This window comes from Exophiala bonariae (genome assembly GCF_035927105.1).
Source record: "Exophiala bonariae strain CCFEE 5792 chromosome Unknown scaffold_1, whole genome shotgun sequence".
Taxonomy (NCBI): domain Eukaryota; kingdom Fungi; phylum Ascomycota; class Eurotiomycetes; order Chaetothyriales; family Herpotrichiellaceae; genus Exophiala; species Exophiala bonariae.
Genome location: NW_027042476.1, coordinates 95,739 through 108,179, shown reverse-complemented (window position 1 = coordinate 108,179; position 12,441 = coordinate 95,739). Strand labels below are relative to the sequence as shown.

At 50.0% G+C, this 12,441-nt stretch overlaps 4 protein-coding genes across 4 annotated transcripts; 3 read left to right on the top strand and 1 right to left on the bottom strand.

The window, feature by feature from the left end:
- Positions 1–226: 226 nt before the first annotated feature.
- On the top strand, positions 227–2,813 carry LTR84_000041 (uncharacterized protein; the record flags this gene model as incomplete). Its single annotated transcript, XM_064843672.1, has 2 exons — positions 227–448; positions 495–2,813. 2 exons carry the CDS (start codon positions 227–229, stop codon positions 2,811–2,813), a joined length of 2,541 nt encoding a protein of 846 aa, XP_064711532.1.
- Positions 2,814–3,184: 371 nt separating this feature from the next.
- LTR84_000040 (uncharacterized protein) lies at positions 3,185–4,488 on the bottom strand (the record flags this gene model as incomplete). The annotated part of the gene is made up of 2 exons (XM_064843671.1): positions 3,185–4,400; positions 4,457–4,488. The coding sequence occupies 2 exons, from the start codon at positions 4,486–4,488 to the stop codon at positions 3,185–3,187; spliced, it is 1,248 nt and encodes a 415-aa protein (XP_064711531.1).
- A 1,501-nt stretch (positions 4,489–5,989) lies between these two features.
- LTR84_000039 (uncharacterized protein) lies at positions 5,990–7,772 on the top strand (the record flags this gene model as incomplete). Its single annotated transcript, XM_064843670.1, has 5 exons — positions 5,990–6,036; positions 6,092–6,245; positions 6,305–6,591; positions 6,645–7,002; positions 7,053–7,772. The coding sequence occupies 5 exons, from the start codon at positions 5,990–5,992 to the stop codon at positions 7,770–7,772; spliced, it is 1,566 nt and encodes a 521-aa protein (XP_064711530.1).
- An 857-nt stretch (positions 7,773–8,629) lies between these two features.
- On the top strand, positions 8,630–12,405 carry LTR84_000038 (uncharacterized protein; the record flags this gene model as incomplete). Its single annotated transcript, XM_064843669.1, has 3 exons — positions 8,630–9,019; positions 9,068–9,239; positions 9,290–12,405. 3 exons carry the CDS (start codon positions 8,630–8,632, stop codon positions 12,403–12,405), a joined length of 3,678 nt encoding a protein of 1,225 aa, XP_064711529.1.
- Positions 12,406–12,441: the final 36 nt, after the last annotated feature.

Genomic DNA, 12,441 nt, shown 5'->3' with positions numbered 1-12,441 from the left:
GCCGTCTCAGCTACCAAAAAGAATTTATAAGCGTCGTCGTTACCAATCTGGGATCCAATCTGACTCTCCCGAAAGTGGTAGTGAAGACCGGGTGATCGAGAATCAGCCTGCAGGCCGTCCGAGATTATTCAAGATCCATGTCGATAGGGTTGATTCCATTGCCGAGCGACTGGCAAAGCGTCCGAAGTCTGGAAGAAGTCATTTAGCAAATTCAAGAGTGTCAGATATGCAGGACTTTGAACATATTGGAGCTTACGACTATGTCGCGGCGATGAACGCAGTGCTACATCATTACGAGACACCCGAGAAAAGCGATTGTGGGTCTGCGCAAACTAAGGCATCCATAAAACCAGACCAGACCCGAAGGCCATTCCAAAGTGTTTTCGAGCATGAGATGGGCTTAAAAACATCAAGCCCTGTCTTGTCTCAAGTATTCTCCAACAGCATGGTAGGTTGACTCTGATGACCCTTCGCGTTTTACTCACCTAGATCAGATGAGCCAGACCTCCATAGATCCCGATAACCTCAGCTCGAAATTCCAAGTTCTGACATTTGCAGACGAAGCTTCAGCCACCGATTCCGACAAATTGCTATCCACCATCGCCTCGGAGCCATATATTATGGAAGTCCTCGAGGTCTCAACACACTGGTGGATCTCCTGGCGTGACCAAGCCTTTGCACTACATGAAGTATTTCTGAACGCCGAGTACCTGCCTGCACATGTCAACACAGCACTTGCGATGGACAGCAATGTTGCTGGCGGCGCGAAAAGTAAACCTATTCCAATCTCCCTGCAAGATTTTGTCCGTTCAAAGCTAGCACAGAAGGACAATGCGATCGCGATTGCAACAGGGCTACTCGGCATAGCCATGTCGTTACAAGTACTTCGATCTGGCATAGACGATACACCACTACATCTCTCCTGTCCTCCAGGGGAGCTGATGGATCGGATCGTTCTAGCGGTAGATTCCGTGGTCTTGTCGTCCAGTGCGAATTCATCTTACATGAACGATCCGTCCATCCTACTACTTCTGATGGCACGAAGCAAGATGTATGCCGAAGGCAATCAAGTGCACAAATCCTTCCTGATACTCCGCACAGCCATTCATGCCGCCAAGGCCATGGGCTTCGTCGATCCAAACACGAAACTACGGCCCAGCCAGATATTTCCTGGTGTACCAAATGCAGAGGAAGGTGCAAAGACGTCCGCTGTGAGTACAGAAACAGGCGAAGATGTCACACAACTCGTCGTTCGACAGAGGTTTCTAGGCTCGATACTCGAGCTCGACCGCCTGATGAGCATGGTTCTTGGATTTCCCTACTACATGGACGAAAACTTCACCGATCAACTAGCGTTTGCTGTCTTAAGAGATGAGGCAGGGCTACAAGTAGACAGCAGCCAACCCAATACATCAAACATCGATATCAAGATGCGCGCATTACGACGCATCGTCGCAATCATAGCCGGAAAAACCAACGACCGAAACGTCCGAGCAAGCTCAGGGATAGATGACTCAGTCCTGCACGCTGAGACTATGAATCTACAAGCCTCACTCATCGAAGCGGGCGCAACCATGCCACCTGGTTGGTGGAACATGGAAACCCACGTGGAAGCCATTCCGAGCGACCCGTTCTTCGTCCACGAACACCTGATGACCCAGCTCTGGTACTGGCAAACGCAAGCTTTCCTTCACCTCCTCTTTATGCTCAAACCCATGCCCTCCCACGAACACCTCGTAACGTCGACGGCAACCAATAACACAAGCCCCAGCCCCGACATGGGCACCATCGACATCTACCAAGAAAACCGAATCCTGTGCTTCCAAGGATGCCGCGGCGTCCTCCGGATCTTCAATCTTCTACGCGCAAACCCGACCATGGCTGTGTACGTGTGCAACTGCGACGACTTCCAGGGCGTGCTGACAGGCTGCATCCTGCTGGTTGGCCTGCTGATGTGCAAGGCTATGTGCCCCGGGGAAGTGCTGCGGGATCGAAACAACCTCGTAGCTTGGCCGGGACAGGACGAAATCACCGAGAGTCTTGCGCTGGTTGAGGAGACGAAGGACCTTTTCCGATACCGCTCGCAGCGTCAGGGCGGCTTTATCAGTAAGCAGGGCTTGAAGGTTCTGGTTGAGCTGGGGTCGTTCTTTGACGATGATGTTGCCGATGACGCTGATGACGGTGCTGGTCATGATTCTTTGGGTTTCGCAGATACTCATATCGGAGTGGAGAAGGGAATCCCGCAGGGCAAGCCCAGGCGGCGAGTCGTTATCATGCCGTATTTCGGAACTATCAACCTCGAGTTTGGTCCGTCAGCCATACAGCCCATTCGACCATATCTGGATCCGGTGGTTGGAATTGAGCAGTACACCGTCGACAACATGTTACCAGCATTTGACGGACCAAACAGCATTGCAAATCCACCGCTAAACCCTCCAGTCAGTTCGAATGGCCATTCAATTCGAGACGGCGACATGGCATCCGCTGTCCGAGTGGAGCAGCTAAAACCAGACCATGAGGCGTTCGCTGGCCCCGACTGTACGGAGTACTCTTACCCGGACATATGGCCTCACTCGTCCACGGAGGACTGGACGGACGTCAACACTGGCGAAGGCGAAATGGATGCCAACTTTTACAACGGTGTCGACGGCAATAACAATGGCCCTGGCCTCGCTTATGCACCGTTCAGAATCGACGGTCCAGATGTGAATCCAGGATGGGATCAATTTCTGTTCGGCGACGAGCTCGGCAAGGACTGGAATGTTGAGCTGCCGGAATGGTATGCCTTGGACGACGTAACGTGGAACGAGTAGAGCGATGCCAACGACAATCGATATCGTATTGGGTTGGGGTGGGTTGGGCATGCACAACAAGGTATGCACGTTGGTAATTGCACGGTAGAAGGCCTTTGTTCTGAATTCCATTGATCTGAGACTATCTGATGCTCCGTAGTACTTTCTTCGGAATGCTGGACAGAAGTATAAACGCGTTTTTGACAGATCACGAAGGGCTTTTTGCAATAATGATGGTGATGATGGATTTGTTGGAGGTATAAGTTTGTATTTTGCTCGTGCACGTCGTGAAAAGGAGGGATTGGTGTGTTATCCTCCTCCTAGCAGGGTTGCTATATATGTACAATTTTCGAATCAAGATAGTGGTTCCGAATCAAATGCTTCGGGCGATTTCATGATGCGCCCTGATTCCGTTTGGAGAGCGCGAGAAGGGCGTCTGCGTACAGTAGATCTGATCCCTTCCTCAGTTTTCGATAGTTCGCGGGCTCGTACTGGTCAAGATCGGCTGAATCTTCCTGCATATACTCTTTCGAGAAAGGTCCTGCTAGCGGCTCACTTCTTCTTACTTCACTGTCATTGTCGACCTTCTCGATGTGAGTCGATATGTCTGACTTTTCAAGGTCCTCCATCCATTGCGGTCGAGATGAGGCCGAGGTAGAGGTCGCGGATAAAGTTGTGCGCAGGTGAAGATTTGCAGATTTGCGCGTGGGATCTACAGCAAACTCCACGTCGGTACCTGTTGCATTTTTCAGTACTGGTAATGGGCGGGTGCTGTCGAATGACGCCACGTTTGGGTCAAATAGGTCCGGTGTGAGACTCAATCTTCGTCTGTTCGCTTGAACGGTCGATGATGTCTCAACCAGTTTGCTCAGAACAGCGAACTCAAGCTTCAGCTTGACACTGTAGACGAACGGCTTTAGGGAGATTTCGACGATATGGAGGTCGTAATACTCAACGACTAGGAGTAAGACATCAAGCGCGATGATGATGACGTTAATGATGACAAGCTGAAGCATGACACGGTGTACGTGTTTCTTGGGACTGTGGTCTGAAGTCGTAGAGCCGGATCGTGGAGCGTTATCCTGCGTTTTGAGGATGTCTAGTGTTTTCCACACATAAAGCCCTGAAATGATGAACTCCTGGATGCAGAAACCGGTCATTTGAATCTTTTCAATATAGATGTATCCTTTCTGATACGCAGGTCGGACTGCATGAGAATCCGCATAGTTTCCGACAAACTCCAGAACGGTCGTGCTGACGTGGAACAATATCGCGTCGATAATAATCATCCACTTGACAAACTTGAGAATGCGATTGTTCTCCCTTCCGAGTACTATTCCTAACCTCGAATAGAGCACAACGCTCTGCCCAGTGACGAAAGCACACCAACCATAATTGTTGATTATCAATCCAGCAAGGTTGTTCCCAAGGCGGAAGTAGTGGAGAACGAGGCCTATACAGTAAGGAATAAGGCCAGATGTAGCAATCAGAAGCGACCAGAAATACAGGCCGCGATAGGACGTGAAAGTGGTGAAGATCAGTAGGATCAACTCAATGGAGTTGTAGAAACTGAGGGCTGTCGTCGCGGTGACTATAATTGTGGTGGAACTACTTGTGGATTAGTCTTGACATATTGGTTGGCATGATTCAGTAGGAGATCGTACTCAAACGTATTTGTGTAGAAATCCTTTCCCATGATTGCGACACGAAGTAATTCCTGTTGACCATGGCGTTCACAAGCAACCCAGCGAAGCGTGTCAAAGCTCAAAGCGAGCTTGGTGCTCTATAAAACGCGGAAGGAGGTTGAAGAGTGGGCACAGGAGAACGAGGACTCACCGTAGGGATATGGGATCGGGGCACTCACCTGGGCGATTGACGGACCATGGCCTTGGACTCAAAACCTGGGGCAGTAATGCAACGCCCTTGTCCCGTCATCCGGGGTCAGGTTACAAGTCACAAGTCACAGTCAAGCCCTGGCAATCGCTGACAGTTTGTTAGCTGAAGCGAGTTCGGACTCTTCCACAAGTGACTTAGCGAGCGTGAATCGTTGATGGCCGAAAGTCGACAGACCCAGGCAAATGCGTCCAGGAAATGAAGAGGCCGGGGGGTGGGGAAGCGAATGGTCCGGCATCAAGTAGGCTAGACCATGCATAGACATTAGGATGAGTCCGTCTTTTCAGATGACCCAGGGTTCAGGGCTAGGCCACCGACTAAAACCACGGTCGCATGAGCATGCTCCTCCTCACCAATACGTCCGGGCAAGTCCTTTCGGGATCAGGAGTCCAAACGGAGGTACGACTTACGCTCACCCTTTAGAATGAAGTCCAACAAGACATACTATCATAAGTTAGAAGGCAGTCTCATGTCTTCAACTTCACGTTCAACTAAGAAGTGGTCGGGGCTTGAATCAACGCGGCCAAGTTTAAAGCTTAAGGGTGGCGGCCGCCAGAACAGCACAAAACGCCCTTTGAAGTTCGAAGGATCTCAGCCACCAGCGACCGGCTTTGGTTGTTGACACAAGTACCGAGGTGGGATCTGCCTCATACGAGTACGAGGCGGAGAGACATCTCATGATCTTCGATGGAAACCGAAATACTCACTGACATCCATGGATGACTATACATCGATCACTTTATGCAAAGTTCAGCCTCCAAGTAATTGAATCGGCTGAGGGAACTCTTTAGTCGGTATGGGTTTTAAATTTCAAGACTTCAAATTTGTGACGGCAAACCGAATTCGAGCGCCAGTCAGGCGGGATTTCAACAATCCGGGAATGCTATCGCACGTGATCCGACCGAGTCAGTCCTTGGATGTAAGCCAGGGACCTTGAGTCATTGGGCAGCTTTTTGCTCGGTCCTTCTATGACCGAAACTTTTTTGAACCTTAAGGTCAATGATATCCTTGCCTGCGCCTAACACACATCGCTATTGTGACCACGAGCAGAAGCGAGACTGCCTTTGCATTGCAATATATCATGAAACGTCATGGTTAGGACACAGGTTTCCCGAGCAGCTCCGCGCTCGCTCTACATTTGTCAAACATGTCGCAATGCACAGCGTCAAACACCGCGCACCGTACAATCCTCTTCACATCCGCGAACGCGAAGCATAACTCAAAACCACATCCAAAAGATCAAACTAGCAGAGCAAGAATGGCATGAGCGGGCGAAACTCATAAAGGCTGGGCATGCTCCCACTATGCTCAGTCGCCTGGAAGAGAGGGGATACATAAACCAGATCGTTGGGTGAGTCTTCTTCGTGTTGAAGATAAACTCTTTCCTGGGGCTGAGATGAAAATAGTGATCGCGGAGAGCTAGAGACCCTCCTTACTGAGCGACGGATCGGGGTCTATGTTGGAATAGATCCCACCGCAGCTTCCATGCACGTCGGCCATTTGATCCCCTTTATGGCATTGTCCTTCATGTACATTCATGGTTACAGCGCGCGCTACCTGGTATGCGGAACGAACAAACACACTGAGAACATCAGCTGATACAAGTTTCTTTGCAATAGCTCGGTGGGTTTACCGCGAGCATAGGAGACCCAATCGGTCGTCTTACCGACAGGAAGCAGGACAAGCCTGAAGTCCGGAAAGCGAATATGGTTGCCTTGCACATGCAGCTCAAGAGATTCATGGACTCGGTCGAAAGATATGCAGCGCGACGAGGCTTCATTCGAGAGTGGGCGTGGAGGAAAGCATTGCACAACAATGTACATTGGTGGAATAAAACTTCAGCAAGGGATTTCCTTTCTGTTCTAGGGCGGCACATACGTCTGGGCCCAATGCTGGGTAGAGACACGTAAGAGCATCCTACTGGAGATTCTTAATGGCTCGCTACTAACGGCTTTCAAGTGTCAAAACCCGACTCGATGGTAACGGCATGTCGTTCGCGGAATTCAGCTATCCATTAGTCCAAGCTTGGGATTGGTGGGAGCTCTATAAAGGTGGTGTGCAACTACAGATCGGAGGTGCTGATCAGTTTGGGAATATTCTTGCTGGCGCAGAGGCAGTCAAAAGCATTGCGAAGTCAGACCATCCATTTCAGGTGGAACTCTCGCGGGAAAGCAAAATTGGAGGACGGGCGACGAATGATCCTTTGGGATTCACCGTTCCTCTTTTGACGACTGCTGCAGGCGAGAAGTTCGGCAAAAGCGCAGGAAATGCTGTGTGGCTTGACGAGTCGATGACTAGTCCTTTCGAGCTCTACCAGGTGAGTTGATCTGTTCTGCATGGGTACAGTTTCATTGACGAGTCCCGTAGTTCTTGGTCCGCTCCGCTGATGCAGACGTCGACAAATTCCTCCGACTTCTGACCTTCGTTCCGATGCCAGAGATTAAGTCTTTGATGGAACAACACCAATTGGACTCCTCGAAACGAATTCCGCACCACAGACTTGCTAAAGAGATCGTAGAGCTGATTCATGGCTTGGGGGCAGCAGATAAAGCCGAGACTGAGCATCGGGGCATGTACGGAAAGGCGGTCACAATAAATAGCATTCTGAAAACGCCTGACGCCCACACAAAGCCACCCTTGGATGGGAATCCCAATGAAGGCTTCATCAACCCTCAGACCAACAAACACGCTCAACCATTGACTCGAGAGACTTCGGGCTCGCCTCACATCAAATTACCCCGAAGCCTAGTTATCGGACAACCGCTTAGTCGAATATGCTGCTCGGCGGGTCTGGTTTCATCCAAATCCGAAGGCCAGCGGCTGATCAACGCTGGAGGCTTGTACATTGGAGGGAACTCAGATGCGAAAGGTGGAATGGATGACGCGCTCAACTTCGCACCTGCCAAGAGTTCTGACTGGCAGTTACTGGAGAAGTATGTAATGGATGAGAAGCTTCTAATTCTGCGGGTCGGAAAATGGAGGCTAAAGATCATCGATATCGTGTCGGACGAGGAGTATGCTGAGTCTGGTCTGACTTGCCCTGGGTGGGAAAAGAGTGAGGAAGCAACGGCACCAAAAAACGAATGAAGACCTTAGGCTTCAGCTCAAAGCCCCCTCGTGCTTAAGCAGTGCGCTGCTTAACCGAAAGATTTCTCATGCGAAGGTACGACCAACTCCCATTGTAACAACAACTTGAAGGGCCGATGCTTATCACAAGTCTCTGACGGGATATTGAACAAAATTCAAAAAAGGCCATCCTCTGCCAACAACAAAAAACTATCGCTCCTCCCGGGCCCCGCCCACCTACTAGAGGTGGGAGGGGCCCATGGTAGGAAGGAGTGATAGAAAATCCTCTTGCGAGGATTTTTTTCACCCGCCAGCCGAGTGGAATATTTGATCTTCGAGAAGGTCGAGTTATCCAACTCGGCTAGCATGCCCTACAGTCTGGTAAATTCTTTGATTTCCAGGCTTTAGGGCATTTGGCGACAGAAATTCCGACATTGCAATATATCTAGGTCAACATTGGGCCATTAAGGATACTTAGGAAGGTTTACCCTGTATTCTGGTTAGTAGTGCAATGTCTCCAGTAGTATAGACTGTACAATACTACCCTTCTACTTTCTCAGAACCCTACTCTAGCCAGCAAGCTTATTGCTGAAAACCCAAGCGGCAGAAATGAATCCCACTTTGAAGATTTTCGACGTCCAACGCGGGGAACACCCAACGAGGCTGAACCAATTTACGCGTAGAACGCGCTAACTAGCGCGAAGGGAAGGTGCGTCCCAATCGGGACGCGGCGAGGCCGCTTGCTTCTGATTCCCCAACTTTCACTCTTTTGTGCGATTTTTGTTCAGCGCGACTTGTTCTCTCTGTCCACAGACGGATGCTGAGAGGTAATACGATTATTGATTAACCAAGACCTGAAAGGCGGCCAAGTTGCCACTATGGGCAAAAGAGCATCTGCAACACCAGCGTCCACGCCCACGCCCACGCCCACGTTGAAGAAGGCCGCATCTTCGGGTGGACAGAGGACTCTACTGGGCTTCTTTTCAAAGACTCCATCTACCTCCTCTCCAGCCTCCTTACCCACGAAGCCTGCAATCCAGACACCAGCACCCTCGAAACCCGTCTTCAGAAAGGCGGGTTCCTCGGCATCTGGCTCGTCATTGACTCCCGTCCCTAGCAGTGACGCAGCAGAGCCGGACTTCGAGCATAGCGACGCCCAGGCGAGTCTCCGCTCTTCTACTAAAGGTCTGCCTTCGCCAGTCTCAGCTGACGGACGGCAGACCAATGATGCAGAAGAACTAAACGTACGAGGCACACCTACTAGAAAAGTAAGTATGCCATTACCAGCTCGAGTATCCTCGTTAATGTGCGCGCAGGCAAAGAAGAAGATCATCAGCTACATTGAGTCCGATAGTGAAGGTACTGACAATGATGATGTCTTCAACCCCACTCCTGCGAACCGTGGTCGGGCTGTGAAACGAAGAAAACTTTCTGATGAGGAGGACGAGGACGTCTACGAACAGGAAAATGTAGTAGATATTGACGAAGGTAATTTTCCCTGTTCCTGTGTAAACAGCCTTCAAGGGTAACACCTTTAGATCTCGATGACTTCATCGCACCAGACGATTCAGATAACGAGGTGCGGCCAACGAAACGCAAGCGGCCGTCCAAACCTGTGTCGCGAACCACCTCCACTCATTTCACCCCATCCATAGATGATGATGTCGATATGGATCTGGAAGGACGCGAAACGACAACTGCTCAGCAATGGACATACGACCCCGAGAACCCCATGCCTCTTCAACCACGTAATGCCAATCTCCCTTCGAAAAAGCCTGGAACAAATGCGGATAAGAAGCTCAAGGCACACATGACAGAGCCCGAGAAAAGACACGCCTGGCTTGAAGATATAAGGGACCTTGATCGCAATCCAGTAGGTCATCCCGATTATGACCCTCGAACTCTATACATTCCGCCCATGGCTTTTGCCGGCTTTTCACCTTTTGAAAAGCAATACTGGGAAATCAAACAGAAATTTTGGGACACTATTGTATTCTTCAAGAAGGGAAAGTTTTATGAGCTCTACGAGAAAGATGCAACAATAGGGCATCAGCTCTTTGACTTGAAGCTGACTGATCGTGTCAACATGCGTATGGTTGGTGTTCCAGAGTCAAGCCTGGGCCTGTGGGCAAATCAGTTCGTTGCCAAAGGATACAAAATCGCCCGTGTCGATCAACAGGAGACTGCCTTGGGGAAGAATCTGCGTGAACGTGACGAACAGTCCACTGGTACTTCTGCCAAAAAGAGTAAAGATGACAAAGTCATCAAACGAGAACTTGCTTGTGTCTTGACGGCAGGGACTCTAGTCGATGGGAATATGCTACAGGATGATATGGCTGTTTACTGTGTTGCAATCAAAGAGTCCGAGATCGATGGCTTTCCAGCTTTCGGAATAGCATTTGTCGATACTGCGACCGGGCAGTTCAACATCTCTCAATTCACAGATGATCCAGATATGACCAAGTTTGAGACATTTATCGCTCAGACCAGGCCACAAGAGATTATTCTAGAAAAGGGTGCAATTTCAGCTAAAACTCTACGAATCCTGAAGAACAACACTGGCCTGACCACCATCTGGAATTACCTCAAGCCAGGTAAAGAATTTTGGGAGGGTCACATTACCTTGAAAGAGATTGAAGCCAGTGAGTATTTTCCTGCTGCATGGCCAGAAGCACTGGAGCAAGGCAAAGACAAGGACCTGCTCATGTCCGCATTGGGTGCTCTCATCCAGTATCTCAGGACGCTGAAAATCGAGCGAGATCTCGTGACTCTGGGTAATTTCACATGGTATGACCCTATTCGGAAGGCCTCAAGCCTCGTACTCGATGGACAGACCTTGATCAACCTAGAGATCTTTGCAAATTCCTATGATGGCAGTAACGAAGGCACTCTCTTCCAGCTTCTCAATCGCTGTATCACACCGTTCGGCAAACGCATGTTTAAGCAATGGGTGTGTCATCCCCTGATGGACACGAAAAAGATCAATGCTCGGCTGGATGCTGTGGATTCACTCAATGCTGATACGAAAGTACGAGATCGGTTCACCTCACAAATGGCAAAAATGCCTGATCTAGAACGTCTAATTTCTCGCGTTCATGCGGGTACATGCAAGGTTCAAGAATTTGTCAAGGTCTTGGAAGGGTTTGAGCAGATCGATCACACGATGTCACTCCTTCGAGATGGATCTGGAAAAGCAGCAGATTCAGAAGGTGTAATTGGCCAACTCATCACTGCTATGCCGGAACTCGATTCGCGTCTCAGATACTGGATGGATGCTTTTGACCGCAGTCAGGCAAAAGAATCCGGCCTTCTAGTCCCTGAACGTGGTATCGAAGAAGACTTCGATAATTCTCACGATATGATCAAGGAAATCGAAGCTGAATTCGACGTCCTGCTTCGCACGCAAAGAAAGAAGCTAGGGTCTAACGCGATTTGTTACCGTGATAACGGAAAGGAGATCAAGCAGCTTGAAGTACCAGTCAAGGTCAAAGATATCCCAAAAAATTGGGACCAAATGTCAGCCACTAAGCAAGTCAAGAGATATTACTTTCCAGAATTGAGACAGCTGGTTCGCAAGCTACAAGAGGCCCAAGAGAGACACTCGCAGATCGTCAAAGAAGTCGCAGGTAGATTCTTCGCCCGATTTGATGAGAACTACGAAATCTGGCTTGCGGCCGTCAAGATTATTGCTCAGCTTGACTGCCTCATCTCGCTTGCGAAAGCAAGTTCCAGTCTTGGAAATCCAAGCTGCCGTCCTGAATTTGTGGATGACGAGCGCTCGACACTTGAGTTGGCGGAGCTTCGTCATCCCTGTCTGCTTGCGAATGTCGACGACTTCATTCCAAATGATATTGTGTTAGGCGGTCAAACCAATAACCTCACACTGCTGACAGGTGCGAATGCCGCTGGAAAATCAACAGTGCTGCGAATGACCTGCATTGCGGTCATCATGGCCCAGATTGGTTGTTACTTACCATGTGAGTATGCTCGGCTCACGCCTTTCGACCGCATCATGTCCCGCCTCGGAGCACAAGATCATATATTTGCTGCTCAGAGCACCTTCTTCGTGGAACTTGCCGAGACCAAGAAGATCTTGTCTGAAGCCACTCCACGATCTCTCGTAATCCTGGACGAACTTGGCCGTGGCACTTCGTCTCATGACGGTCTTGCAGTTGCGCAAGCGGTGCTTCACCACCTGGCATCACACATTGGCTGTCTTGGATTCTTCGCAACCCATTACCACTCACTGTCCGCAGAATTTCAACACCACCCAGAGATCATGTCAAAGAGGATGAAAATTCTAGTCGACGACGAGCAACGACGAGTGACATTCTTGTATAAACTCGAAGCTGGCGTCGCCGAGGGCAGTTTCGGCATGCACTGCGCGAGTATGTGTGGCATTGCAAGTGCCGTGGTCGATCGCGCCGAGGAAGCAGCCCGCGAATGGGAACATACCAGCCTGGTGTCTCGCAAACTGAAGCACGGCTCATCTGAGGACGGTTCCGAAGCCGACGGAGAGAAGGAGCAAGAAGTCCCGTTGGGCATTCTGAGTGATCTGGCATGGATTCTGAAGGACGATATTGACAGTGCAGAGGGAGGGCAAGTCCACACCAGGAGTCTGGATGCTTTGGTCAAGTGTATTGAGGCTTTGTAAGGAGCAAGTGGAGCAGCGGTCTTGAAGGGAATTTGT